The 25,945-nt window shown below is 37.2% G+C and overlaps 1 protein-coding gene across 2 annotated transcripts in view; it reads right to left on the reverse strand.

The window, feature by feature from the left end:
- LOC121408513 (rab GTPase-binding effector protein 1-like) overlaps positions 1-25,555 on the reverse strand; it is a 37,658-nt gene extending 12,103 nt beyond the window's left edge. For both annotated transcript variants that reach the window (XM_041599995.1, XM_041599996.1), the window contains exons 1-10: positions 25,442-25,555; positions 14,480-14,617; positions 10,020-10,193; positions 5,910-6,036; positions 5,311-5,482; positions 4,672-4,794; positions 3,680-3,772; positions 2,662-2,797; positions 1,286-1,551; positions 292-664 (exon numbers count right to left, since the gene is read on the reverse strand). In XM_041599995.1, the coding sequence (XP_041455929.1) occupies positions 292-664; positions 1,286-1,551; positions 2,662-2,797; positions 3,680-3,772; positions 4,672-4,794; positions 5,311-5,482; positions 5,910-6,036; positions 10,020-10,193; positions 14,480-14,617; positions 25,442-25,493 (1,654 nt within the window). In that variant the 5' untranslated portion in view covers positions 25,494-25,555. The remainder of the gene's footprint in view (positions 1-291; positions 665-1,285; positions 1,552-2,661; positions 2,798-3,679; positions 3,773-4,671; positions 4,795-5,310; positions 5,483-5,909; positions 6,037-10,019; positions 10,194-14,479; positions 14,618-25,441) is intronic.
- Between the last annotated feature and the right edge of the window lie 390 nt (positions 25,556-25,945).

A 25,945-nucleotide genomic window follows, 5' to 3' on the forward strand; every position in this document is an offset into this window, starting at 1 on the left:
GAATTATTGAAATTTGGGGAAACATTTTTCCTCAATGAAAATTGCAAATTGATTCAATTTGAGAATTTAAATTATTCCCTGAGCAAAGAATGATGATGGTGATGATGATCTTTGGGACAATGGTGGTGTGAAGATGACCACAATCAGGAGGAAGATTATGATGATGATCATAGTGGTGATCCTGATCAGAGGATTTCCTCGCCCACGTTCATTCGCTCACAGAATTGCGGGCGGAATCCTGATTTTACAAGTCCTTCCAAGAAAAATAAATATCCACTTTGAGTTCTGTACCTGAGATAGCTCTTTCTTGTGCCTCTGTTAAACTGATAGTGGATGATAGCGAAACAGAATCGTAACTGGTGCCCAAGAGATCAGACGTATTGTGTCCGCTCTGAGCTCCAATCTCTGATAAGCTGCCATGAACTGTTGACTTGGCTCCTGAAGCCGAGTCTGTAGTGTCAAATTGTAACAGTGCTTCTGGGTCGACATTGGGGCTGACAAAGTTGATAGATGGATGGAGTCTTGAAGGTGTGGAGCTGATAGGCGTGTCCATGGAGGAGGGGACCAGGAGAGCATCGTCGCTGTCCTCGATGTCGTCTCTACTCAGAAGGGAAGATGAGTTGGTTTGTACAGGTGCAGGCGATGCTTGTTGAGTAACTTCTTGCTGCATGGATTAAGAACACATAGTAATATTACAGCATAACTATTAAATCCCCCTATCATTTATAACTATCAAATACATATCTCTGACTTACTATACATGAGACCTTCCTGAAATCATTCATCTCTTTTTCTAGTTCTCATGGCAATTTTAATATTCTTTTTAAATGATCTTCACTTTGGAAATTAATAGAGCAAAGCAAGCATGGGGGTTGGACATACAAAGATGATTATTTCATAGGATATGAGTAACATAAAATTACAAATAGTTGTCCCAATTGAGGGTAGGGATTTGTCTGTTGGATGGTCAGCACTGAAAATAGATCTACCATTTAAGTATGAATAACTAGTTTTGCAATGGATAATAATGCTCCATTGACATGTAGCAGAACCCCCCAAATTGTCAGAAGGGGCAACAGTAATTTGTTCCCAACTTTGTTGACTTAATACACTTTCTCTTTAAATTCCTATTGCATTTTTACAGCTGAGAACATACATGACTTCCCATTACATTAATTCAATGAATATTATGTCTTATTACAACCCATTATCTTTACAATTCAGCCATACCCCCAGCCATAGACTGAATCTCAATGAACAAAAGGCAATGCCCTTTGTTCCTTACCTCTGCGGTCTCCTTGGAATGTCTTTTCTCCAGGTTCTCTCGCTTCTCCTTCAGGACTTTGACCTTCTTCTCCTGCTCCTCACGCTCCTGGTCCTTCTTCAGGAGCTCGGCGATCTGTCTCTGCTGTTCTTCCGTCAGGACGCTCTCCATCCTCCTCATGTCCATCATCTGCAACCTCTGAGATTCTAGGAACTGATCGTTGGCCATCTGCCAGGTTTGCTGGAGCTGAGAGTGAGCTTGTTTCTCTTGCTCTAGAATACAGCACACTGTTGAAGAAACACATTAAACATGGTCACAATCTTCACATTATCTGCAGTATCCGAGATTCTAGGAACTGATCGTTGGCCATCTGCCAGGTTTGCTGGAGCTGAGAGTGAGCTTGCTTCTCTTCGTCTAGAATACAGCACACTGTTGAGGAAACACATTAAACATGGTCACAATCTTTACATTATCTGCAGTATCTGAGATTCTAGGAAGTGATTGTTGGCCATCTGCCAGGTTTGCTACAAGCTGAGAGTGAGCTTGCTTCTCTTGCTCTAGAATACAGCACACTGTTGAGAAAATCATGTGGAACATGGTCACAATCTTCATATTATCTGCACAGTATCTGAGATTCTAGGATCTGATTGTTGGCCATCTGCCAGGTTTGCTTCAAGCTGAGAGTGAGCTTGCTTCTCTTGCTCTAGAATACAGCACACTGTTGAGAAAATCATGTGCAACATGGTCACAATCTTCATATTATCTGCACAGTATCTGAGAATCTAGGATCTCATTGTTGGCCATCTGCCAGGTTAGCTTCAAGCTGAGAGTGAGCTTGCTTCTCTTGCTCTAGAATACAGCACACTGTTGAGAAAATCATGTGCAACATGGTCACAATCTTAATATTATCTGCACAGTATTTGAGATTCAAGGATCTGATTGTTGGCCATCTGCCAGGTTTACTACAAGCTGAGTGTGATTTTGCTTCTCTTGCTCTAGAATACAGCACACTGTTGAAAAATCACATCACACATGGTTACAATCGTCACATTACCTGCAGTAACTGAGATTCCATGAACAACATTTATAAAGTGCTTGACACAATGTTTCAAAGCTCTGCATACTATCACCCTGGCTTTAGCACGGCTGCCATGATTAGAAGCTTGAGCCATGGCTACCTTGATCAGGTGCTCGAGCATTCAAGGAATTCCTTACTACAAGATAATCATTTACTACATCTGGGTGGAGTGGCAAATGCATAAATAAACACCTTGCCGAAGGACACAAATGCTGCGGTGAGATTTGAACTCTGAACATTGCAGTTCAAAGTCTTGAGACTTATCCATCGAGCCACAACAACTCGACAAGAAGTTTAGGAATAAGGAATCAATTCTTACCATCTTTGAGTTCAGTTCTCATCTCATCTCCTTCATCCTGCATGACTTGTTTCTGTTTGCCAAGCACAGCGACATACAGCTCTAAATCCGTCCTTGCAGCTTTCTCTGTCTCTAACACCTTGTTCAAGTCCTTGATCTGCAGTCATCAAATATAATAATTGAGATTACCTTCATTTATCACACAATTTAAAAAATCATTGGTTAAAACCATGCAAACACATATTAAATAGTTCTATTAATGAATTTCCAAGCTATGCCCATATATGAAGTAATTAAATGTATTCAATAGAAATATATCATGGTTGATGAGTGAAGAAAAAATAAATGAATTGAAACAATACTTCATATCAAATATCAAGCGAGAGAATATGAGGGAAAGAAAAAATAAAGGATGATGACAGGAAGAAGAAACAAATAAAAAATAAGGACAGCTACAATGGGTTTAATTTATTAGATGAAACTACATGTACAAGTGTCTATTGAAATTGAAACTTCTTGAGTCATCAGCTTTTAGCATTTCAGATGTTACTTCATCATCATATGTATAAGTGCAAGACTTTAAGCACTTGTATAATATAGTAAAGGAAGCAATCACACTCAAGAAATTATAATGAAGGATTTGAGATATGTTTGTTCCTCTGAAATAGAGACCCATGGTTTCATAATGTGACTTGAAGCTAGTCTGCTGTGTAAACCTCTCACTGAAGCTATTAAAAGGGTCTGAATGCGCAGCCTACAATGACTTTTTGTAATGAAGGCCCTCTCACTCAGGTCACAGCAAGTGTTTTATGTGCTAGTCTTGTGAGAAAACCCAAATGTTGATCAAAGTTTCTATCAGGGTCTGTGCCTGCAGACTAACTTGAAGCCATCCTGGGGTCCTGTGACACAGACCTAAGCGATTGATCATACAGTTGATCTGAATGCATGATTTCATCTTCCGATCAACATAATAAAAAGCGTAAATATCCACCCTACGATCAAGCGCTAAGCTTTGTGTCACAGGCACTGCTGATCTTACCTTCTCATTGAGAATATTAATATCATCCTTGGTAACTTCACAGTCATCGGCTGATGGAACTGCATCACTGAAGTCTTTGCTGCCAATAGCTTTCTGTATGTACAAACAACGGAGCATAGGTCAGTTCAATGTAAATGCTACTTGTAGTGAACATCTCAAAATCCTATGAAATGACCACCCAATTGTACAATTATAAAATTCTTATTCAAAGTGATTCTAGCAGAAAATGCATACTACTGAGAAATAAGCAAGGCATTCCTGCCAGGTGGCAGGTCTATTTCAAAGCACATGGTCCCATATGTGTTTATCTGTGTTGGCCATCAACTTTGTAGTTAATTTTCAGCTTTATTGATTTCAGGGTTTCAGAAAGTAAGGTATATCTAGATCTCTGTTGATATAGTGATGTCTTTTTTTACCACAGGTAATTGGGAATTAAGTGCAATTTTCAATTACAAGTAAACTCTTTTTTTAACCTACAACTTACAAGTTTAATATGATATTAAATTTCATTCCACAAAGAGGCAGTTGTACAATAGTGTTGCATTCTAGGTTGGTGCACTCAGCCATATTTGTTTATAATAACTAAGATTTCTGCCCAACTCGACCCAAGATATTGCTATAACTCTATAGAGGAGAAACTATAAACTATAAATTTGCCACGTTCATATATAATGCAACAAAATATTAATGTTATGGGTCGATAAATTCAAGCAAGTAAACTGCGATATCCTGCTAGGTAATCTTATTTCCATGAGCCAACTTTGTTTGATTAAAGGTTAGAAATCAAATATCATGTGATAGTTTAAATGTAGATTTCAAAATTTATTTTCTTAACTGGTTGATGTTTCAGTCTTCAGTGAAACTTAATTTCTTATGTATATCTTTTGTTCACCAGGAAAAAAACGATCAACAGGCCCAGGTACTAATGAAAAACAATACGATATCTAGTGTTAAACTCATACATGAAGTTTCTCAAATTATGAAATCCACACCTTTAGCCTCGCTTGCAGAAGCCTGTTGTCACTGTGTACATCTGATAATTTTTGTTTGAGGCTTTCAATCTCATTTTCCAGGGGAACTACCACGGCTCGAAGCAGCTCGGTATCTTTCTGTGCCTAGAGAAATATGAAGACACAATAATACTTTGATCGTATACATGGATGGATCTATATGCTGGCATGCAGAGTCAGATGGATATGTGTTTACATTAAACTACAGTAACTGGTAAGTAGTAAGTACAAACGTTCTAGTATAAATCTTCCTTGAGCTCAAATGCTCATTACACACAATCTTTACATACATGTATATAGATACTACTCATGTGAATAGAGGGGGGGGGGGTGGGAGGGGAGAGTCAGATAACAAGACAAATAATGGAATGAGAGACCTAGTTTTTCATATTCAAAGGTTTAATTCATTTATAAAGAGCCATGTCTAGGTGATTGTCAAAAAAAGGTATTAAGGGTTCATCAAAGATTTAATTACAATATGTACCCCTCCCTCCTTTGCTAGAAGGATGTGTATTTTTCTTACAATTATATTTTTTGAAGTATGATAACTTGGTACATGCATGTGCAAAGGGGATGTTATGTACCAGAATATTGTAATTCTAGATAACAATGGGTTATTACCTTTAACATACTCTGTTCCAGATTGTCTGATGCTGAAGGGGAGCTTGGGGTCTGGGGTAGAGGGAGCTTTTCTTCCCTGGTAGGAGATGGACTAGTGGTGGCGCTGGTCAAGCTGCGGAATGATTTCGTCATACTGGTCAAAAGGCCAGCACTGCCTGACGATGTCATTGTTCTACAAACATCAAGAGATGAATTGAATAATTAGAGTATTATCAACACATGCATAATTTGATTGGACAAGTTTTTGAATGAAATTTGAAATTTATGTGAACTATAAGGAAATAGTCAACAAAAGCTGACCAGTTAGCATTTTAAACTCTGGACTGTTCAAGAAATAATGTGAAATCACTCATACACATTGTCATTAACAATAAAAAACAAAACACTATACTGTGACCAGTGTTATACCTGGAAATTCTCCGCTCCATGACCGCTCCAACAACTCTCGGGCAGTGTGACCATGCCTTAAGTAAAGTGATACCTGGCATAATAAAGTGTTGCCTCTATTTATTGCAATTTAATCACGGTCATTTTAAATGTCAGTCTATTCCTTGATTCCCCCTTTTTTTTTCAAATGAAACACATAAATCTTGACTTACTTTTCTCCCCCTTGATTTTGACTGATTTCTTGTAGCTCCTGTGTGAGTTTTTCATTAAGTGCAAGGAGTTTGTCTCTTTCCATCAGATAAGTCATAGCAGTCTCCTCTGCAGTTATTGCTGCCGTGTCTACAAGGATAAAGGTGTATACAAAGCCAATCAACAGCCAATCAATTTAGTATCAATCAACTTGACTTAAATCCCGGGTTTTTCATTAAAGGTACATGCATGGAATTAATCTCTGTCCATGTATATGGTTCATGGCATTGTCCTATATAGTTATTGCTGTTGTGCATACAGGGTGTATAAAAATTTCCTTTATTATCCTATTTTTGCTTCAATTTCAAAAATTTTAATCCATCAAATTCTAATCTAATCTAAAAACAAAGAAAATGTATGAAAATATCGACTACTGTTTTGTCATTTTTTTATTTGAAACCATGAATGAAAAAATTATAAAGGTGACACCTGCCAAAAAAAAAAAGGAGAACCGTGAAATTGGGTATTTAAATTACAAACAATGTTTTTTAAAATGAATTTGCAGATTTTATTACAAATTTAAACCCTTGAATATCAGACTTCAGTTTGCATCTTTTACACCACAGTAACATCTGACAATACATTAAATTCATTCTTGGATGAAATGAATGATCTCCAGATTTATCACAACTTGACACAGGCAAATTTAAACCCTTGAATCAAATATCGTGTGCAAGACTGGAGCCCTATATTATTATGGAACTCCGTTGCAGATACATGTACAGTACATGTACCCCTCACCCCTCAAAAAACAGATTTATCAAATCAAACTTCCTCATTCACAATATCTAAATGAACAGTATCCACATGAAAGTATAGTAAATAAATGGCACAAATGTTTTGAAATGCAAAACTAAAATAATTTCTGTCAAGGAAAGACCAGATTAGTCTTGTTAGGTCTAGAGATGTAGAGCGATTGGTAAAAATTCTTTCCTGATTTCCTGTGATCTCAGAGGCCTAATCTCTGATTACTCATGCCACCTGATGAGATCTATTTTAGGCAATCACATCTAATGTGTGAAACATGAAACATATTCTCATACAATGCACATTGCAACAAAGTTAGATGCAATTTCATTTGAGATTTCACTATAAAAATACTAGCGGATAAAATTATACATGATTACATAGTACAGTATGTTCTTGCAGTTATTCTGTATACCTATGAAATATAGATTTATAATGAATATTTGTTTTTTTATTCATTGTTTGTATGTATGTGGCTCCAACCACTGTATATTAGCTCTGTAAAAATAAAAAAAAACCAAGGAAATCAATTCCTACTGCATAACATTGAAAATGTGATCAATATCGGATAAAAGACGAAATTATGATATCAAAATTTCACTTAAGGGGGAGAAATATATTGATTATAAATAGGCTATGGAAAGGTAATGATGTGGAATTATTGTGTCATTTGAAAAAAAAAATGAATTAACCTGTAGTTAAACAACTGAAGTATTTATGGGGGAAAGGGGGATCTGCTTAGAACTGTTTATTCCAAAGTAGCTTTTATATCCACAATGGCTAAATTATAAAATATTATGGGGGCTATTTTCGACATTTCAGTGACTGAATTTCTGTCAGCTGCCATGCCTCATTAAATGTTAATTATTTCTTTTATTTTTGGCTGAGTTGTACATATCAACCACAAACAACAACAAAACATAAAAAACACAGAACAAAAATCCAACTTCCAGTCTTTGCTTCAAAATACTATGATACATGACTTTTACAAATTCAGTATAAACATGGAAACTTTCAGTTTCAGTACCATTTTTTTAAAGGTCAAGTCCATTTCAATATAAAGTTGATTCAGTTAACAATTTCAATTATTTCAATAAATAAAAGTAAAATCACACAAGTTCAATACTTGTCATCAAAATTGGACAAAAAAAAGTTACATTTCCAAATTTTGCCTATTTTCCCCAAACATTAATAAGCACAATATTGGTGATAACGTGCAATCATGAGAGAGCCAATAATATCATACAGTCACTATTTCTTTTGCATTTTAATGTCATGAATTTATGAATGTTTCATTATTTACTTGCAGATTTCATAACAAGGAAATTTACATTGAATTACAATATGATATAAAATGGTGATTCCCCATGTTCAGTAAAGCAGACCTGCCAACATTTGAAAATGTAAAAAAGGAGTCCACGAATCGCGCGGAAAGCCGAACTCCCAACGGCGGGGGCCCGCCTTAGGGCCCCTTGTTGGGTCCAGGGGCAAGGCCCCGGCGGGGGTGCAAGGGGGCGGAGCCCCCATGAAGCTGGAGGACATTTAGGAAATTTCACCTTAAAAACAAGCCTTCTGGAGCCCTTCTTGAGCTTTTTATGCCTTGTCCTTTCTCTGGAGCCTTTCATAAGTGGCTTTTTTGGCACCATGTATTACCTCTCTTGAGTAAGTACAAGTATGGCATAGTTTCTTTCTACTCTCCATAGCCAATTCATGTACCATCAGAGAACCTAATGTTCTTGTGCTCAGGCTTGCTCTCTGCTTAGTTTTGTTCTTTACCACGATGGAAAATACTCTTTCACAGTCACTGTTGCTATGAAAAATTAGCAGAACTGCTTTCATTGTTTTGCATAGGAGGGAGTACTTCTCTGTGTGCCTTGTGATATCCTTAATAGCTCCTATCTTGTGCCATTTCTCATCGATTCTGTCTGTATTTGAACTTGCAACAATTTCATCAATATCTTGATCTATTTGATAAAGATTAAATTCTTGTTCAAGTTTGTCCATATCTTTGTAAACGTCGCGAAACTTTTGAGTGTGCCCTTTTGCTTTTGGCATCATGGATCATTCACACAGTCATGACAGTTCACAGACTAAAAAAAAATACAGCAGGGGTCTAAAAGTTTGCAAGAATCGGCACTGAAACGGCAGACTTGTAAAATCCAAAGCATTTAGCTCACTAAGCACAAATAAAAATATCATGAGAAGATATTAGTTTAAAATGTTACCGTTTCTAAACCCTCAGCTGGCGAAACAATCCATTTCCCACACGGTATTCCAGAACGGTAGTAGTATAGTAGCGGAGGCACGCAAGCTCTGCGCTGCATCATACCGTATGCATAGAGTTACATTCGCACTACACGCGCTATGAATCCTCGCGATCGCGGGCGAACTGTCCAATGTCAATACACACGATCGCTGTCGGATAAATAGCGCGCTGGCCGTGGCTTGTTGCGCTTCGTATATGCACACACGGAGCACAGGCCCATCACGCGTTCTTATCCATTGAACTCTGAACTCCACGTACGCGCGCGTAGTGCATGCGTTTAATTAACGTTACGCACGGTATATACTACCGTGCGTGCATACGTAAATGTAACATTGAGAGGACTCAGAGAGAAAGAGAGCCGTAGGCAGATGCAGACGGAAAGTGCGTCATTTCCCAAAGAAAAAAGAAAATCATCTGAAATACAAAGAAAACGGAGTTCTCCGCTTTTGGGCCGCTATAAATTCTGAAAAACGGAGAAACTCCGGAAAACCCGGAGAAGTTGGCAGGCCTGGTAAAGGTTTGTTCCCACTGCACTCGCGGATGAAGAGAGGAAAAAGAGTCTTGCCAAAATGTTACATTATGTATCCATTGTGTACTCTTTGCATACGTGTTTCATACGCTATATCCATCGAGCATCCGTTCACTGTGATTTTATTGTTCGCTCATTTTGTCCATTGTCTGGAGCGGATGAAAACGGATGGAAATTTGCTTGTCAGCTGTATCTGTTATGAATACTTTTTGTGCCCATCGGTCAGTGGGATTAGGCCTTAAGAAATCAAGCCCTGCATCACATACATGTACTGGGGCCTGTTGCTAAAAGAATTGCAATAACACAACTTATAAAATTGAATGAAGCATCACTATTAACCCATTAAAAAAGCATATTGGATTGTGCTTGACCTTTAAATTTGTTTGTTTTTTAATTGTGTTCAAATGCAATTCTTTTTTTAAACAAGCCCTAGGAACACAATGGAAAAACATGCATTTTAAAATGTAACTCCTTAATATAGACAGAAAAAAAGAAGTGGCAATATCTTTGGGAAACATAGACCATACTTACGAGAAACAATTTGTTGGAGTGATGCGACCTCATCGGTCCACTTTTGCTTGATCTGAGCAATTTCCTCATCTTTGCTGCTTTCAATGACAGATGCAGCTGCCTTTAGCCCAGCCAATTCCTCACTCAATCTATCCTTTTCCTCTCGGACGTTATCAACCTCCTTGATTAGTTCCTCTGAAAGGTAACAAAGGATTAACAAAGCAATAGAAATGGTGATTTTAATCAGTACCTTTGTTAAAGGATATTGGCTGGAATTACATATTCATGAAATTTTGAGTTCAGATGAGTTCAGATGAATGAGAAAGCAGGAACCTTCATCAAATCCCATGTCACTGTTAATCACTGTATTTCCACAGGGATATACAGTACATGTTTAACCACTATAATTAAGTAAAAGAGACTTTTTAATTACACATTAAATTAGACATTGAGATGCCAATGGAAAATTTATGTGTCAAGATTATAAAGAAATGGCTGACATACATGTAAATAGGAAGTGGAAATAAAGCATACATGATATTTCCTCCATAATAGTATACATGTACACATAATATTATTTGATAATAAATACAGCCAGGTGTCTTCATCTATTGACCTATTCCCCCCCCCTCCCCGGGTCCTTCAATACTCTTGCACCTTGTACATGTAGGTGAGCTCCCATGTACAGGAGTAATATCATTCAAGGAATATAATCCTAATGGATACCTATTTAAAACTTGTAACTGGTGTATCATTCTGACATTCTCGGATTTAAACTGCCAATTTGTCTATTGCCAACTCGTCCACTCAACACATGCTCTACATGTATAGTGTAATGCCATTACGTCCACCAACATTTTGTCAATAAACAGCCGTTTGGTCCAACAACCAGTTGGTCCAATAATCACTTTGTGTAATCACCAGTCCGATCTACATGTATGACTATTTTGTCTCATAACCAGTTGGTCTAATACCCATTTTCTTTTCATTAATATTTCGCCAAATTAACAATTACCGGTAGTCCAATTAGACCAAATGGTATGGACTAAATGGCTATTGAACCAACTAGCTATTAGACAAAATGGTGAGTGGACTAAATGGCAATTAGACCATGTGGATAGTCACTGATGGTAGACCAAATGATAGTAGACGAGTCAACTGGGAACTGGACGACTTGGTATTAGACCAATTGGAAATTAAAAAACCCTCCAGGACAGCCAGGAGATATGCAATAGATGAATTACCATGCTTGTGCTATTAGAGTTTTGCTGTTTTTCATTTTAGGATGCCAAACATTAAAGTACATGTATGATGCATTACAAATCAACAGTTGAATAATAAGGAAATCTTACAGTATTGTTCTTTGAATAATTTACAACCTACCATGATGGTCATATGATACACTTATGTGTATCTTTTAAATAAGTCATAAAAAATGGGAATTAAAAGGATGAAACCTGGAATGGATAAAGGAGATGCACCCCATAAAATTTCAACCAAAAGAAGAAGAAAACAAGGCAAAAGCGATTTTGTGTCTCGCCCACGTATGAAAATAACCAGAAATATTGTGATTTGCGAGGGCATGCAACAGAATTGTATCGAAACTTCATTGTAATATGACTGGGATAGAATAACACTTGCCTTAAGAGCCTTGCACGTAAATTTTAATATTGACCTGAAAATGACCTTAAACCTTATCATGTGACCTCCGACTGCAGCATAACATGCAGGTCCCTCAAGTCAATCTACCATCCAAGTTTGGTAGAAAAGCACATCACGGTTGCGGAGTTAGGTAAGGTTGACCTGAAAATGACCTTTGACCTTATCGTGTGACCTCCGACTGCAGCATAACATGCAGGTCCCCCAAGTCCATCCACCATCCAAGTTTGCTTGAAAAGTGACTTACGGTTGCAGAGTTGGGGCCAATGATCTTTACTTTTATTTTTTTGCTGGTCAATATTTTGTGTACTGTAGGCCTATACTAAAAGCCCATCATTTTTTAGTGACAACCTTCTTTTTTTTTCTTTGCACCCCTTAAAAATAATCCTGGATCCAAGGCTGGAAACTTGGTTAGGTTTGACATTATTATGGCACTTCCCCTTGGAACCTTGTGAGCTGGATAAGGAATATAGATCTGGGTTTCCTTGCCCATGATTACACGTACATGCTTTGTCCCCCTATGATTTATTGTGAGATCAGTGGCCCCTTGCAGAAAGATTGCAATCAAACGCAACTCTAAAAATCTTGCGCAACTTGATTTTCAACCAATCAACAGCAGCATTGGGGACTTGCGATTGATTTTTTTACTTGCGTTTAAGCGGAACTCTTTCTGCAACAGGCCCCAGACCATTTTTCTTTAGGGCAAATTCTACATGACAGCAGAAATTGAAATATTTGTAATAAAAAGGGCACAAGAAAATCTCTGCGGACAATAAATATGAAATCTAAGGCCATGGCCTTTGGGGCCAGCCTCGGATGAATTCAAACAATAGATACAAAAGTGATATTTGACCCTGTCATTTATTCACATAATTCAATATCACAATGACCCCCATTTTGTCTCATCTCATTTCAATGTCCTCTCATCTTTTCAAAAATCTGAATCCCCTTTCACCTTAGCTTATTTTAATATCAATGTTTCCATTTCCTCTTATTTAACATGAATGATGAGACATGATCGTACAGTAGGCCTATTCTGAAATTGACTAAGCCTGAGTCATATCGATTATTTTGAAAACCGGTGTTCGACAGCTCTAATTCGATCGAACATCGATGCATCGAATATTGAAGGCGGGGAAAATTTAGTCTTTTGTTTTTGCGTCGATGCGATGCGCTTTGCATATGCACTACGCACTGACGGTATGCGCTGCTGGCGTTGGCCGGGTGAGCGTTGCACAAGCAGATGACAGAGCAAAGTTCATTTGTATTTTCCATGATCACAAAACACACAAAAAAGGCCGGGGACCAAAGCAGAATTCTTCCCAAAATATCTTCAACAATGATATTTGCAGATGACAACATATAAGTTTAAAATGAAACAATAATAAAGACATGAATCACACAGAGTCGATCCGAATGATTTTCAGTCGACTAGCATTCGCAGTCCATTCACCAGCCCCGTCCGCAGCTCCGTACACTCACTCTCCCGAACGACAGGCGTGCTTGACGTCAGCGCCAGCAAACAATTGCAATCAACGGAGAGCGCTGTAACTTGCCTGAGATTGTGTAGTTGGATCCAAAATGAGCTCCAAATAAATTTATGGGAATAAATACGTAATTTTCTCTGGATGGTCATTTGAATTGCTATTCAATACTGATATAACGATTGTGAGGAAAGATTGTGGAATATGAGTTATGACGATGTTCGAGAATTAATCCTGATAATGACAATCCAGTTTTTTAGACGCAATTGAGCATGCGATCAAAATGAATACGAATGTTTCGAATCGAGCCCTAAATTCATCTAAATTATTACGATTTAACAAGATTTTATGGTCATACTAAGAATATTGACGATGTCAGCAAAGTATGTTATGTTCATATGGAAGAAATAATACTGGGATTATTTCTATTGTTCCATCTCTGGACGTCTCCTCCAAGCTCCGAGAAAATAAGCACAATGCGCATGCGTGTTTGATGACGTATGACATATTTTCCCATTCATGAAATCAGAGCCCAAAGTTGGGCACAAACTAGCTTCAAATTGATGGGGAAAAATATCAAACGCAATTTTCTCTGTTTTGTCATGTAAAATGTTATTATATGGTGATATTACGAACTTGAACAGAGTTTTTGCATGTAGACAATGTTCGAGAATTAATCCTGACGTGATGATTATTTTTTTTAGACAAGTGCACTAGCTCGACTTAAGAAGTCAAGTCGATCGTCATGAGATGTCAGCCATTGAAAATTGAAACGAAATACAAACGTTTCACATCAAGCTATAAATTCATATTAATGATTATCATATGCAAATTATTGTTAAATATTACGATTAAATAATGTTCTATGGTCATGATTTTAATATTGTTCATGAAAGCAAGATTTATTTTACGTTGATCGCGTCAATTTCCGGCCATTTTCTGGTTTGATTAAAGAACAGTACTGCGCATGCACGATCGATGGCCATGACTTCCATTCATGAATTCATCGTGCATAAATTATCTCGGCACGAGCAGACGAGTAAGTCTCGAACTATGATCGAAATAAACTTCAAATTAATGGTGAATAGCATCATAATTACTCATTCGGTTTCATTTTGGGGGCAATAGAAATCAAGTAAGTAGTAGTAAAGTTGGACATTACTGATCGATATTTTGATGATTGATTGTGTAAACCAAACGAATCGGCTGGCCGACGTTTTTTTTTTTTTTTTCGATGCACCGATTTTGCAAAATCTGCACCGGTGTTCGATGACATCGATCGAACACCGATTTTAAAATCGATTCGACTCAGGCCTAAAATTGACCATTAAAACTTACGTTCTCTGGACAAGTAAAGTTCTTTGAATTTTGCTCTCTTTTGAGCAAAGTCTTCCTCTTGAAGTTTCTTTTCTTGCAGGACAGCCTGTAGAGAAGACTCCAGATCACCTACCCTTTGCTGGACACTGAGTACTTCCCCTGGAAAGGTTTAAAGTTAGATAAGAAAATTAAACACTGGTTGGTCTAAGTGTTACAAAGTGGTAAACAAACAGTAAACCCTACATGCTACTGATGGACTCTGGCTTCGCCCTCGCCAGTCAGTAGTTTGCCCACTAGCCGGACGCATATCGGATAGGCTATATAACACTGTGAAATGACTCAAAAAGCTGTGGAGATCAGAAAAAACTTGACTTCAGACCAACTCAGCTCAATAGGAGCCAACCTAATTCTATGTACAGTGAACAATTTTATTAAAGGGATGGTCCGGACTGAAAGTATTTATAGCTTAATAAATAGAGTAGAATTCAATGAGCATAATGCCGAAAATTTCATCAAAATCGGATAACAAATAACAAAGTTATTGAATTTTAAAGTTAAGCAATATTTTGTAAAAATATGCATTAAGATTTAAATATTTTCACCCCTTTAACCAAAATTGATTAGCATTTTGTAAGGCTGAACATTGTTATTTTCTGTACAGTCCTATGTTTAAAAAAAAAAATCTGCAACACAAAAGGCCAAAGGGCTATTCCATGGTTACCAACGTTACATTTGGAAACACCTTGACTCATACTTGGAGCTGAAATTCCATCATTATTGATAGGAACTAAGCATCTCTTCATCAAAAACAAAGTATGCAGTCTATCTTTGTATAAGAACAAAACTTGGGAAATTTTATTATGCTCCAGGCAAATCTTTGAAATGTGTCGGTTACTCATGTTACATGATTTAGACATGCACAAAATGAAAAGTTGACATAAGTGAAAAGTGTCCTCATACAAGGCTTTCATGAAAGTTGATTATATCCATTTCAAAGAAGTTTAAAATAGGGAGACAAACTTTGTATATAATTCAAAAAATAAAGAACACATGGTTTTTACTAGGGGTGCAGATAAAGTGGTTACTCACGTTATGGTTACTCATGTTACATTTTGTCCATGTACATGTTTGGTCAACAACATAAATGTCACTAAAAATTCAATGATGTGTGTGAGATTCATGTTTCTGTTTCTGTAATAATATAAGTAGAATTTCAGACACCAGTTTATGTTTAAAGGTAACATTCTGAATAAGTTTCCTCCTCTGAGTCCTCTCTTTTACATATTGGTCAGTATATTGGTAATCATGTATTCACTAAACTGTACGAGATCTGGCTTGGGCTGTGTAAATCAAAAAATGTAAAACAAATGCATTCCATTTCTGAAGACGGAAAGTCAATCTGTCCGAAACGACGAGTCTCTCTACTACTCATCATCTCTACCCGCCGACTCAAGCCAGCATCTCCTCATCAGCTCTACTACTCAAGCTGTTCTCAACTCATCAATCTTTCCTGGTTTACAGTCATTTTCAGGACTACTTTCAAGAAAAAATGCTCTACTCTCAAATCTCCACTTTCTCGCCTATCCATTTCTTCTCTTCTTCTATCCACTGTTTCTATAACACTCCACATGGTGTACCGGAAACCACATCAGTGAAAAACAGAGATACATGCACAACTAGGTGAGTCAGGTGCCCATCACTCACTATTTCTTTTGTTTTTTATTGTTGAATTTTAAAATATTTCATTTTTTATAGATTTGACAATAAGGACCAACTTGACTGAACCATACATTATTTAATGCTAAATGCTAATTCCAAATGTTCAGGGAGGAATTAATCTTTGTATCACTTGAAAATGAGAAGAAATTGGAATATTTCATATAATAAAATACAAAAGAAATAGTGAGTGGATGACATCAAAGTCCCCTCATTTGCATACCAGCCAGGATGTGCATATTTTAACTTTTTTGTGATATTAAGCAAAACTATAAATGTCATAACTTTCTTATTCTACATCCGATTTTGATGAAATTTTCAGTGTTATGCTTGTTGGATTTTAATCTTTTTATTCATATCAACTTTTTATTAGGGTGGACTTGTCCTTTAAGTAGGCAACTTCAGGTGAATATTAGGAAAGGCTTTTCCAGCATGCTCACAATAAGGCTCAATATCTACGATTCACAAAAAACTTGAATTTTCACCCAGAATTCACAACTGAATAAGTGCCTATGTTGAGTTGACTTCTACCTTACAAAAAAAATTAGCATAAAATTTGTAAAAAAATAACCCCTTTTCTCAAATTTCAAGCAATAAGTTGTCATTGACATTGCAATTGATAACTCCTTTTCTCAAATTTCAACCAATAAATTGTCATTGAAATTGCAATTGATTAATCAATTGCAATGTCAATGACAATTTATTGCTTGAATTTGAATTTGAGAAAAGGGGTTATTTTTTGACAAATTTTATGCCAATATTTTTTTGTAAAGTAGAAGTCTCTGTGTCTTAACACAGAGACCCATAGTCAACGGTCTCATTCTCATCTTTTTAGACTTGCATTATTTTGCAACATAAAAGCACTCCTAGTACCAATGAGGTCCAAACATTACATGTATGGACCTCATAGGCGACATCAGTGCTAAAATTGGGTTAGAGATTTATGTGGATCTAAATTTATTGTAATTTTAACAAAAGTACTAGCTAAATTTGAGTCTTTTTATTAAATTTTGCTTTAATGAGACATTTATTTTGTAATAAATAACAAAAAATTGAAAGAAATGAAGGGGACCTTACATTTTGACGACTTTTTCCAGATTTTATTGCCAGTTGCTCTTCACTTCTGACTCGCGATCGAAGCTGATATGTAGATCACGTGATACGCGTTCTCGTCACCTGATCGGTTTGTTATTCTTTTCGCCAGACGTCAATAATTATATATTTCATAGTGCTAGCATTCATCGCGACCTTTAAATAATAAAACAACCTTCTATGGTGTTTCTGAAATAAAAATCTTTTTAATAATTAATTCCAATTTTGTGGATATGCTGTTATTCTATTCACATTTATTTCCTATTTCATATAGGCCCTAAAACATTGCTAATATTAAAGTATATGAAGTTGAATTATATTTTAGAGTACATTGACATGAACACAAAGATTTAAATGAACTCTGATGTGGACATAATTATGAAGTAAATATATTTTGTGCTGTGATTTCTCATTTGAATTTTATATTCATGCGTCATTTGGGTTAATCATTTCTTTATGCACATATTTTGCCTCCCCGCATTTCTTCCAATTTCGTACAATGTGTTGTTATTGTCACAATTTGGATTACCTAGCACGTATAACATCGACACTGGATGAAAAGTCTAAATTAAAATTATATTTTTGTAAGGGTTCAAATTATTTTTCAAGAGGATCTTATGTTAGGAAATTTTGCCTAATGTACCCATATTAAAAGAGCAATTATTCTTCTCAACCCAATTTAAAGAAAAGGTGTTTTATTTGCATTATGAGGAAAAAATGTGTGTAATCATGTTGATGCATATTATTTTTTGATCCAAGCAACACTGTGTCGTTCGTTTATGTCTGCGATTTTTTTCTCATGTATTTCTAATGTACAAAAATACTTTTAAAAATAATGAGTAATAGTTTAAAGATCTGTATTATTTTGCAAATCATTCAAGAAAGCACAATTTTAATTGAAAACTTTGTTTTCAGAAATTAAATTGGATTAAAAATAGTGAATTGCAGAAAAGCATTGTTGCTGGAACGCAAGCAATAACAGCAGACCACTGCAACGAAAGAAGCACATGAAATTGACTAACGTGTTTTTATTGTTTGTATTAAGTTGATTGATTACAATGATGATGATGGTGGTTATGGTGATGACGGTGATGGTGGCGGGATAATGATGATATTGATGGTTGTAATGGCCATGATGATGATGACGTTAGTGATGATGATGATGACTAGATGTTGTTTTGCTATTTTGTAGTGTTGTTATCTAGAAAAAAAATCCCGGTCCGAAACCGTCCCGGCAACTTCAAAATTTCCTTATCGGGATCCCGGCTCGTCCCGAATCCCGAAACATATCTCCACGCACAAATGCAATCCAAAAGTGTATACCTACATTTCCAGCCTTAAACACTGCGCACTGGTGGTGCACCAGACAGTCAAAGCATAGAACTATTAACTGTTAGCTCCAGTGGCGTACCGTGGGTCACGGCATTGGGGGGGCACCAGCAAAAAATTCGGGTCACTTAGGGAGCGCGCGAAGCGCGCTCAGTTGTCAGGTATACTGACCTAATAGAGATATTTTAAGGACATGCAGTGCCATCAAACGGATATGTATCTCACTGATTAAATAATGCGAGCGCGAAGCGCGAGCTGAAAATTTTTGATATTGACGGCTAAAAATTGACATTATAAGCGAATTTTTCTGTAATCATGATACTTTTTTTTGTATATACATATGTATTGACCCTAAACAAGGAAATTTTAAGGATTATATTTTAGAACCAATTAAGAGTATAATTATCTCACCATAGTCATCTAATGCTATTGCCATCCTTTGCTGATTTTGTTAGAATTACATCTAAACACAGTGATGAAGCACCTTTTGTAGTCATGTAATCATGATTATCATACGCATCTTACTAATCAAATACTGCAAGCGCAAAAGCGCGAGCTGAAAATTTAGGAAATATAGACCTGAAGAGGGGCATTCTAAGGGTTGTTTGTAGGAATTCTCTAAGACCCTACGTATTTGACTAACCAAATAATGCGAGCGCAAAGCGCGAGCTGAAATTTTTGTATATATTGACCACAAACATGGATATTTTAAGGACTATAGTTACGAATCCATTAAGTCAGAGTATACATATCTCACCATAGTCATCTAATGCGAGTGCCAAGCGCTTGCTGATTTTGTTAGAATTACATCTAAACACATGGAGCACTTTTTGAAGTCATTGTAATCATGATTATTATACGCATCTCACTAATGAAATACTGCGAGCGCGAAGCACGAGCTGAAAATCTAGGAAATTCAGACATGAAGAGGGGCATTCCAAGGCTTGTTTGTAGGAATTCACTAAGACCCCACGTATTTCACTAACCAAATGATGCGAGCGCGAAGCGCGAGTTAAAATTTTTTGATATTCAGATCAGAAAAATTTACATTTTAAGGACTGATTTTAGGAGTTAATGAAGAGCAAAAATCTCACCAATCCACTAATGCGAACGTTAGCACGGACAGGAAATGTTTTATATTAAGACCTTAAAATAGGGCAATAACTTTCAGTAGTCATGAAAAATAAGAATATATCACTACTTAAAACAATAATAACTCTAATTGCGAGGAAATATATTATTTTGTTGTATATTGATTTGAAAACGGGAGGCTTTAGTACAGCAGGTTTATATATCTCGTTAAAAGGTCTATGCGAGCACCAGGAACAATGAAGACACAATTAAGCAAATAATGTTTCATAAAGTTGTGAAAAAATGCTTCTTATGTTATATAATATAACACTATGATAAACAACAATTTCTTCTTTCCCCCACTACGTTTCTCTTCCTTTTTCCCTCTTTTTCTCCTTTTCCCCGTTTTTTTTTTTTTTGGCCAGCCGATTGGGGGGGCACGTGCCCCCCCATGCCCCCCCGTAGTTACGCCACTGGTTAGCTCCATGGTCAAAGTGTGCATGCCACCACCGCAAATTGTAAACATTCACTCAAAACGTGGGGAAAATAATGATACCTGATGAGACAGTCAAAGCGTGCCACCACCGCAAACTGTAAACATTAATGACCACTGACAAGACCGACCCGAATTATGTTTGAGTCGACCCAGCTGCTGATCTGACAGTCCAATAACATACGTGTCGGTGCCACTGATCTGTGGTCGGTGCGCACGTGGTTGACAGTTATAAGCAAATTGCGTAATGTCTTGTCAGTGCGCCTGTGGCCCTAGCTAGCCCGGAATATGGATTAACTTTCAGTTTCACTCTCTCTCCCTCTCTCGTAACTCTGAACAGTATGATATCACCAAGGAGATATCTCCTTGATATCACTACTACTGAGAAAAGTGAATACTATCTTATCAGAGAAGCTTATTTGGAAATTTACACAAGATTAGTCCCGGCGGCCGGCACTTCGCATCGAAACAACAAACTCATTTTTTCTTTAATCATGAATTACTTTCGATCGAGAAAACATTTGAATAGATACTCAGACTATTCACAGTAAAAAAAATATTTTGAACAACTATTTAAATATTAAGAAACATTGTTTAAGCCAGTCAATATACAACTATTTTTTAAACTATTAAACCAATAGAATTTTTTTTTTAAACTTTAAACAGTTTGTTTTTAAAGATTTTTTTGCAATTTCCAACGATATTTTTTAAAACTGTTAATATCATTGGAAATTTGTTTGATGCATTTAACAACATATTTTTACAACATATAGGGTATGATATGACTTTCAAAACAATGTTGTTTCAAAGTTTAAACAACGCCACTTTAAACATCGCCAATTCTAACAGCGTTTTGGTACAATTTTTAATTTAAGTCGAAATATATCTAGGAGAAATGATTTGACCAAAGAGCTATTAACAGCTCCATGATTTGACCGACTGGTTTGCAATTGTAAACATCAAGTCAACAGATGACAGATTGTCCCCAGTCGTGAACGACCAAGCACTTCCCGAAGTTCCCGGGATCCCCCCCCTTCTCTCTCTCTCTCTCTCCCGGCTCTAACCAGCTGAAACATGATGCGCATTCGTCTAGTTGTTATTTGCAAACCCTTTCGCAAAAAAATACCCCAACAAATGCAATCATCACAAAATTAATGGCGACTTTTTTTAAATGACTAAATTTGCAAATACTCATAGATCATCATCGTCAATTGTTAGTAAATTATTTCATGATAAATTCACTAGTCCATACATATCGTAGCAGATTCAACTCGAAAGTATGGGGTAAATGAATGACTCAGTAAAACGAACTGAGGCGAAAGAGGTCTGCACATGAGACTATACAGTAGACGATTGTTGTCTGCGTAGATCTCTCGGAGCCGTGTGCAAAGCGAGATTGCGTGCATGCTCATGCTATCGACGAGTACAGATAGCTATGTAATTGCGTAATATTTCGAGGTGCATGTGCACACAGCCAGTTGAAACTAAATTGTTCTCTCGTATTTCGTAAGTACAATTACTAATTAGGGAAATATTACAACATGAATTTGGCCATTATTGATTTTATTTTCCTGCCGGGATACGGTCTAAGTTGATTGATCCCGGAACCGTCTCGGAACCGTCTCGGAGCCTCAGACCGCCGGGAATTCATCCCGATCCCGGACCGACTGACAACACTATTATTTTGTCTTTGAATAAAATAAGTAGTGCAAATTTGAATTCATTTAAACTTTATTATGAAAATAGCATAAAAAATAATAAGAAATTGGTATGCATTAAGGAAAATCCATCCCTCACCAAAAGAAAATTAAAAAAAAGTGATAATTGAGTGACAACGTAGGCCTTTATGCGAGCAGTTTTCCTTCAAATCGGAAACAATGTTTAAAAAAATAAAGGATATGTCATTTTCTATAAATACATGCTAATGACATTCATTGTACCTTCAATATATCAATAGAACTTCATACCCGTTCCAAAAAGAAAAAAGGTGAGTCATTACAGATCATCAAAATTGGAAAATATAGAGCAACAGCTCGTTTATGACGACAGAAATCAAGCACACGAAAATTTATTAACTCTAATTTTGTTCAAATAAAACCTCTGATTTTTCGATAATTTTTCTCATTTAAAAAAAATTATCAGGGTAAAAAATCCCCTTTCACTTGCAAAACAGTTTCAGTGTGTAGCGGTAATTTAAATCATTCACCTGATAACCAGAACTATCCAATAAAGTATCATTAATTCATGCGGGCGCGCAGCGCGTGCTGCAACGTTTAATATATTGCTGTGAAGCGTAAAATAGAATGAATGTCATTTGAAATATATCTCACAGATAAAATAATACCAGCTCGACGCGCGAGCTAAAAAAATTACGTTTTCCGACCTTTTTTTCAAATCAATAACAAAATGGATATGAAATCAACCGACTTATGCGAGCATACAATTTAGACAGGATCTATCCTATAACCTTTATAATATACAATGCCTAAAGTCATATAAAGAGAAACGCAGATTCTAAGTATTTTTTTTATAAACAGGATAACTACATAGACAATTTATTTGAAAATTTGGGATTCTTTTCCTAAAATGAATACAAAAGACAATAAAGAACACAATTTATTTTCGGACGAAGCCAACAAAATTAGGGGACCACCAAAAATTTTGTACAAGCAAAAGAAGGCTTTACAGGGGGTTGGGACCGATAACTTTTTGACAAGCAACAACAAAAGCACAATCTCCAATATAAAAAATAGAACAGAAAGTACGCCTTGAACACAGGCCAAAATGCCTAACGATTTCTCCGCGGCATTAACAACTATCGCAAAGGGCGCTCCATTTATAAATAAAGATGGATGAACAGCTGTCTATGGCGACAAAATTTACCGCTAATATTTTCCAAGAATTGTGAGAAGTGGTCTGGAAATACAACAAAAGAACCGGTGAGTACCGATTAAACATTATTATAGTATTCAATAGTACATATTCTATCAGTAGAATTTAAAAAAAACTCGCTAATATCACTTAGTTCTAAGCTAGGGCGGCCCAAACGCGCGTGAGTGGAGTCTCAGTTTATTAACACGGGTAAGTATTGCGGTGTCGCCTAGAGTGCATAAAAGTTCGATTAAGAAATCCACTCTTCTAGTCCGAGTCGGGGCTCCCGTAAGTTAAAGGTCAAGACAAAGTTTAGTAATCTTGAAAACTGTAGACAAGTTCCAGCACTGAAGATTGTTGATTCATCAGATGGCTGGAAAGTAGTACAACAACGAATTTCTCCGATTAAACTTTCTAATTCCTCTGGCAAATGGATCGTAAACAAGAAAGAAATTCAGAAAATTAAGATCATTAAGACCTGGGGAATGGCATTTAACCCTAGTAAATGCACAACGATGCGGATCACAAGAGCCAGAAATCCGGTCAAAGCATCCTACCAGATGATGGGAACTGACCTCGAGGAGACCTCCCACTAACCAGCAAAGATTTGGGTATCATCCTGCAGAACGACATGAGATGGAATAAACAGGTTGAGAATTCAAGAAAAAAGGCGATGAAAGTCCTTAATTTCTTGAAAAGGAACTTTTACCAATCCTCATCTAAGACGAAGGAGAAGCTGTATACTATGCTGGTTAAGCCTCATCTTAACTATGCGTCTTCAGCTTGGGATCCCTACACAACTACAAACATAAAAGATCTTGAAAGGGTCCAGAATGCAGCAGCTAGGTTCACCACCAACACTTATGGGCAAGACTGTAGTGTTACTGCTCTGAAGGACTCCTTGGGTTGGATCCCCCTACAAGAGGAAAGACAGGCTTCCCGAATCACCAGTTTATTCAAGATGATCCACGGTTTAATGGACGTCAACTACAAGGAATACATCTCTCTGAAGGAAAATCGAGCAAGACGGGGTCATGATCAACAATTCTACATTAAACATGTCAGAACAGACACACATGCAAACTCATTTTTCCCGAGGACTGTCAAAGCACAACGAACAATTGTGTACAACGGATAGCGGAGCGTGAACGTAGCGGTCGTGTACAGTTTTGCTTATTACATGACGTCATCCAGCCCTTGCCGAGAACCAATTTATGAATGAAAATATAGTAAGCATGCGCAGTGCAAGCCTTTTAATTCCCCACACAGAATTCCACCAAAACAAGTGTGCAATTCTCTATCACCTCGTACCAAAATCGACCTAGAATTTCACTTTCCCGTATTTTATATGAATTATGAAAGGTATTCTCGGAGGATCTATTTTCTCACCGATACTGCACAGGTAAGCAAATTTCGATTACTTCTTGCTTTTCCGTCAAAATCTTACGAATTAGCGTCTATATGTCATCGTGTTCGTTGGAATTTGTAGAGTCTATCGCAACGTGCACAAAGTCAATTGGCTTCCGGGTTTCGGAGCGTCGCGTGAATATGCATGAAATTGCAGAGTTTCGATAATTTTTGATCGATACCGGAGCGATCCGATCACGAACCAAAACCATTTACGGCGTACACAACGTGACCGGATATCGTTATCGCTATCGATACTTCCGCACGCAGTCCGAAGGAATTATTTTTGGGACCACGTGGTCATGACGTGATCTGCGCGATTGACCAATCAGCGGTCTTCGAATCGCTGTGCGGAGACGATCTATCCGTTGTACACAGTCTATGGACAATTGTTCGTTGTGCAAAGACTGGAACCATCTCCCCTCCTCAGTTATATCCCAACCATCCTTAGCAACTTTTAAGTCAGCACTCAAAAAAACCATAAAATTGGAACCTTAAGTTGGTGACCGTACGCGACACACCTCCAGTTTAAACACCTTTATGGCGTCTTTTGGAGGATTCCAACCAAGTACCAAGTATCAATAGACATTTCATTCATTTTTTTAGATTTAATTAGAATCAGAAAGTGTTTGAATTTAGGCCTGCTCTTTGCTAGTTCAAACATTAGGCTTTCTTATTCTCCAAGCATTTGTAGATTATGTAATGTTGCCGTTAGTGTGTCTACATTACAGACCAAAAATGGCAAAATAATGCTGCTGTGACAAGGGTGTGTGCGTCACAGGACGCACTACTACTACCAGCGCATGAAAACTTGTACGTACACATAGCACATGTCATTAGCACAATTCTGTGATACAATAATACGAATCACACAGGAGCTAAATCCCCGATCCCCGGGTACGGCATATGTATGCGCATGATGGGAGTGGGACACAGACTGGACAGAGATGCTCCCGTGATATTGCAAAATGATAAATTGACAAGAGGTTACTCCATTAACTCACCTTCGATATCCATGTGGCGAGCTGGAAAAGTATTTTGATCGTGACTGGACATTGCAACAACAGCTACGTTGTACACGACGAGACTCTAAAAAAGAAAATTTGATCACTCCCTTTTTGTCCGGACCATCCGGAGTACCGTACCGATACTAGTCGACTAGTCTACGATACACGAATGCAGTGCAGTGCTAACTGCCAATTTATTAAACTGCAAAAACTCCGGTGTTGATTTAACATCAGCCCTGAATCTATATACGTCCATACCAGAGATTATTGAAACAGTTTAGAACCAAACCCCGGGGGGGCCATCTCCATTCACGAGTGGATACCATGCGCGACCATGGGGTCTCGAAAAGCACCCTAAACGTAATTTCCATATTCTGAAAATGCACCCCTTAACAAGTATTGGCGTGTGAAACCATACCCTTAACAAGTATTGGAAACAAAACGATACTCTTGGCAAATATTCCCTGAAACGAACCCCTAAACAAGTACAGGAATGTATTA

The sequence above is a fragment of the Lytechinus variegatus genome, chromosome 2, assembly GCF_018143015.1.
Source record: "Lytechinus variegatus isolate NC3 chromosome 2, Lvar_3.0, whole genome shotgun sequence".
Classification (NCBI taxonomy): Eukaryota; Metazoa; Echinodermata; class Echinoidea; order Temnopleuroida; family Toxopneustidae; genus Lytechinus; species Lytechinus variegatus.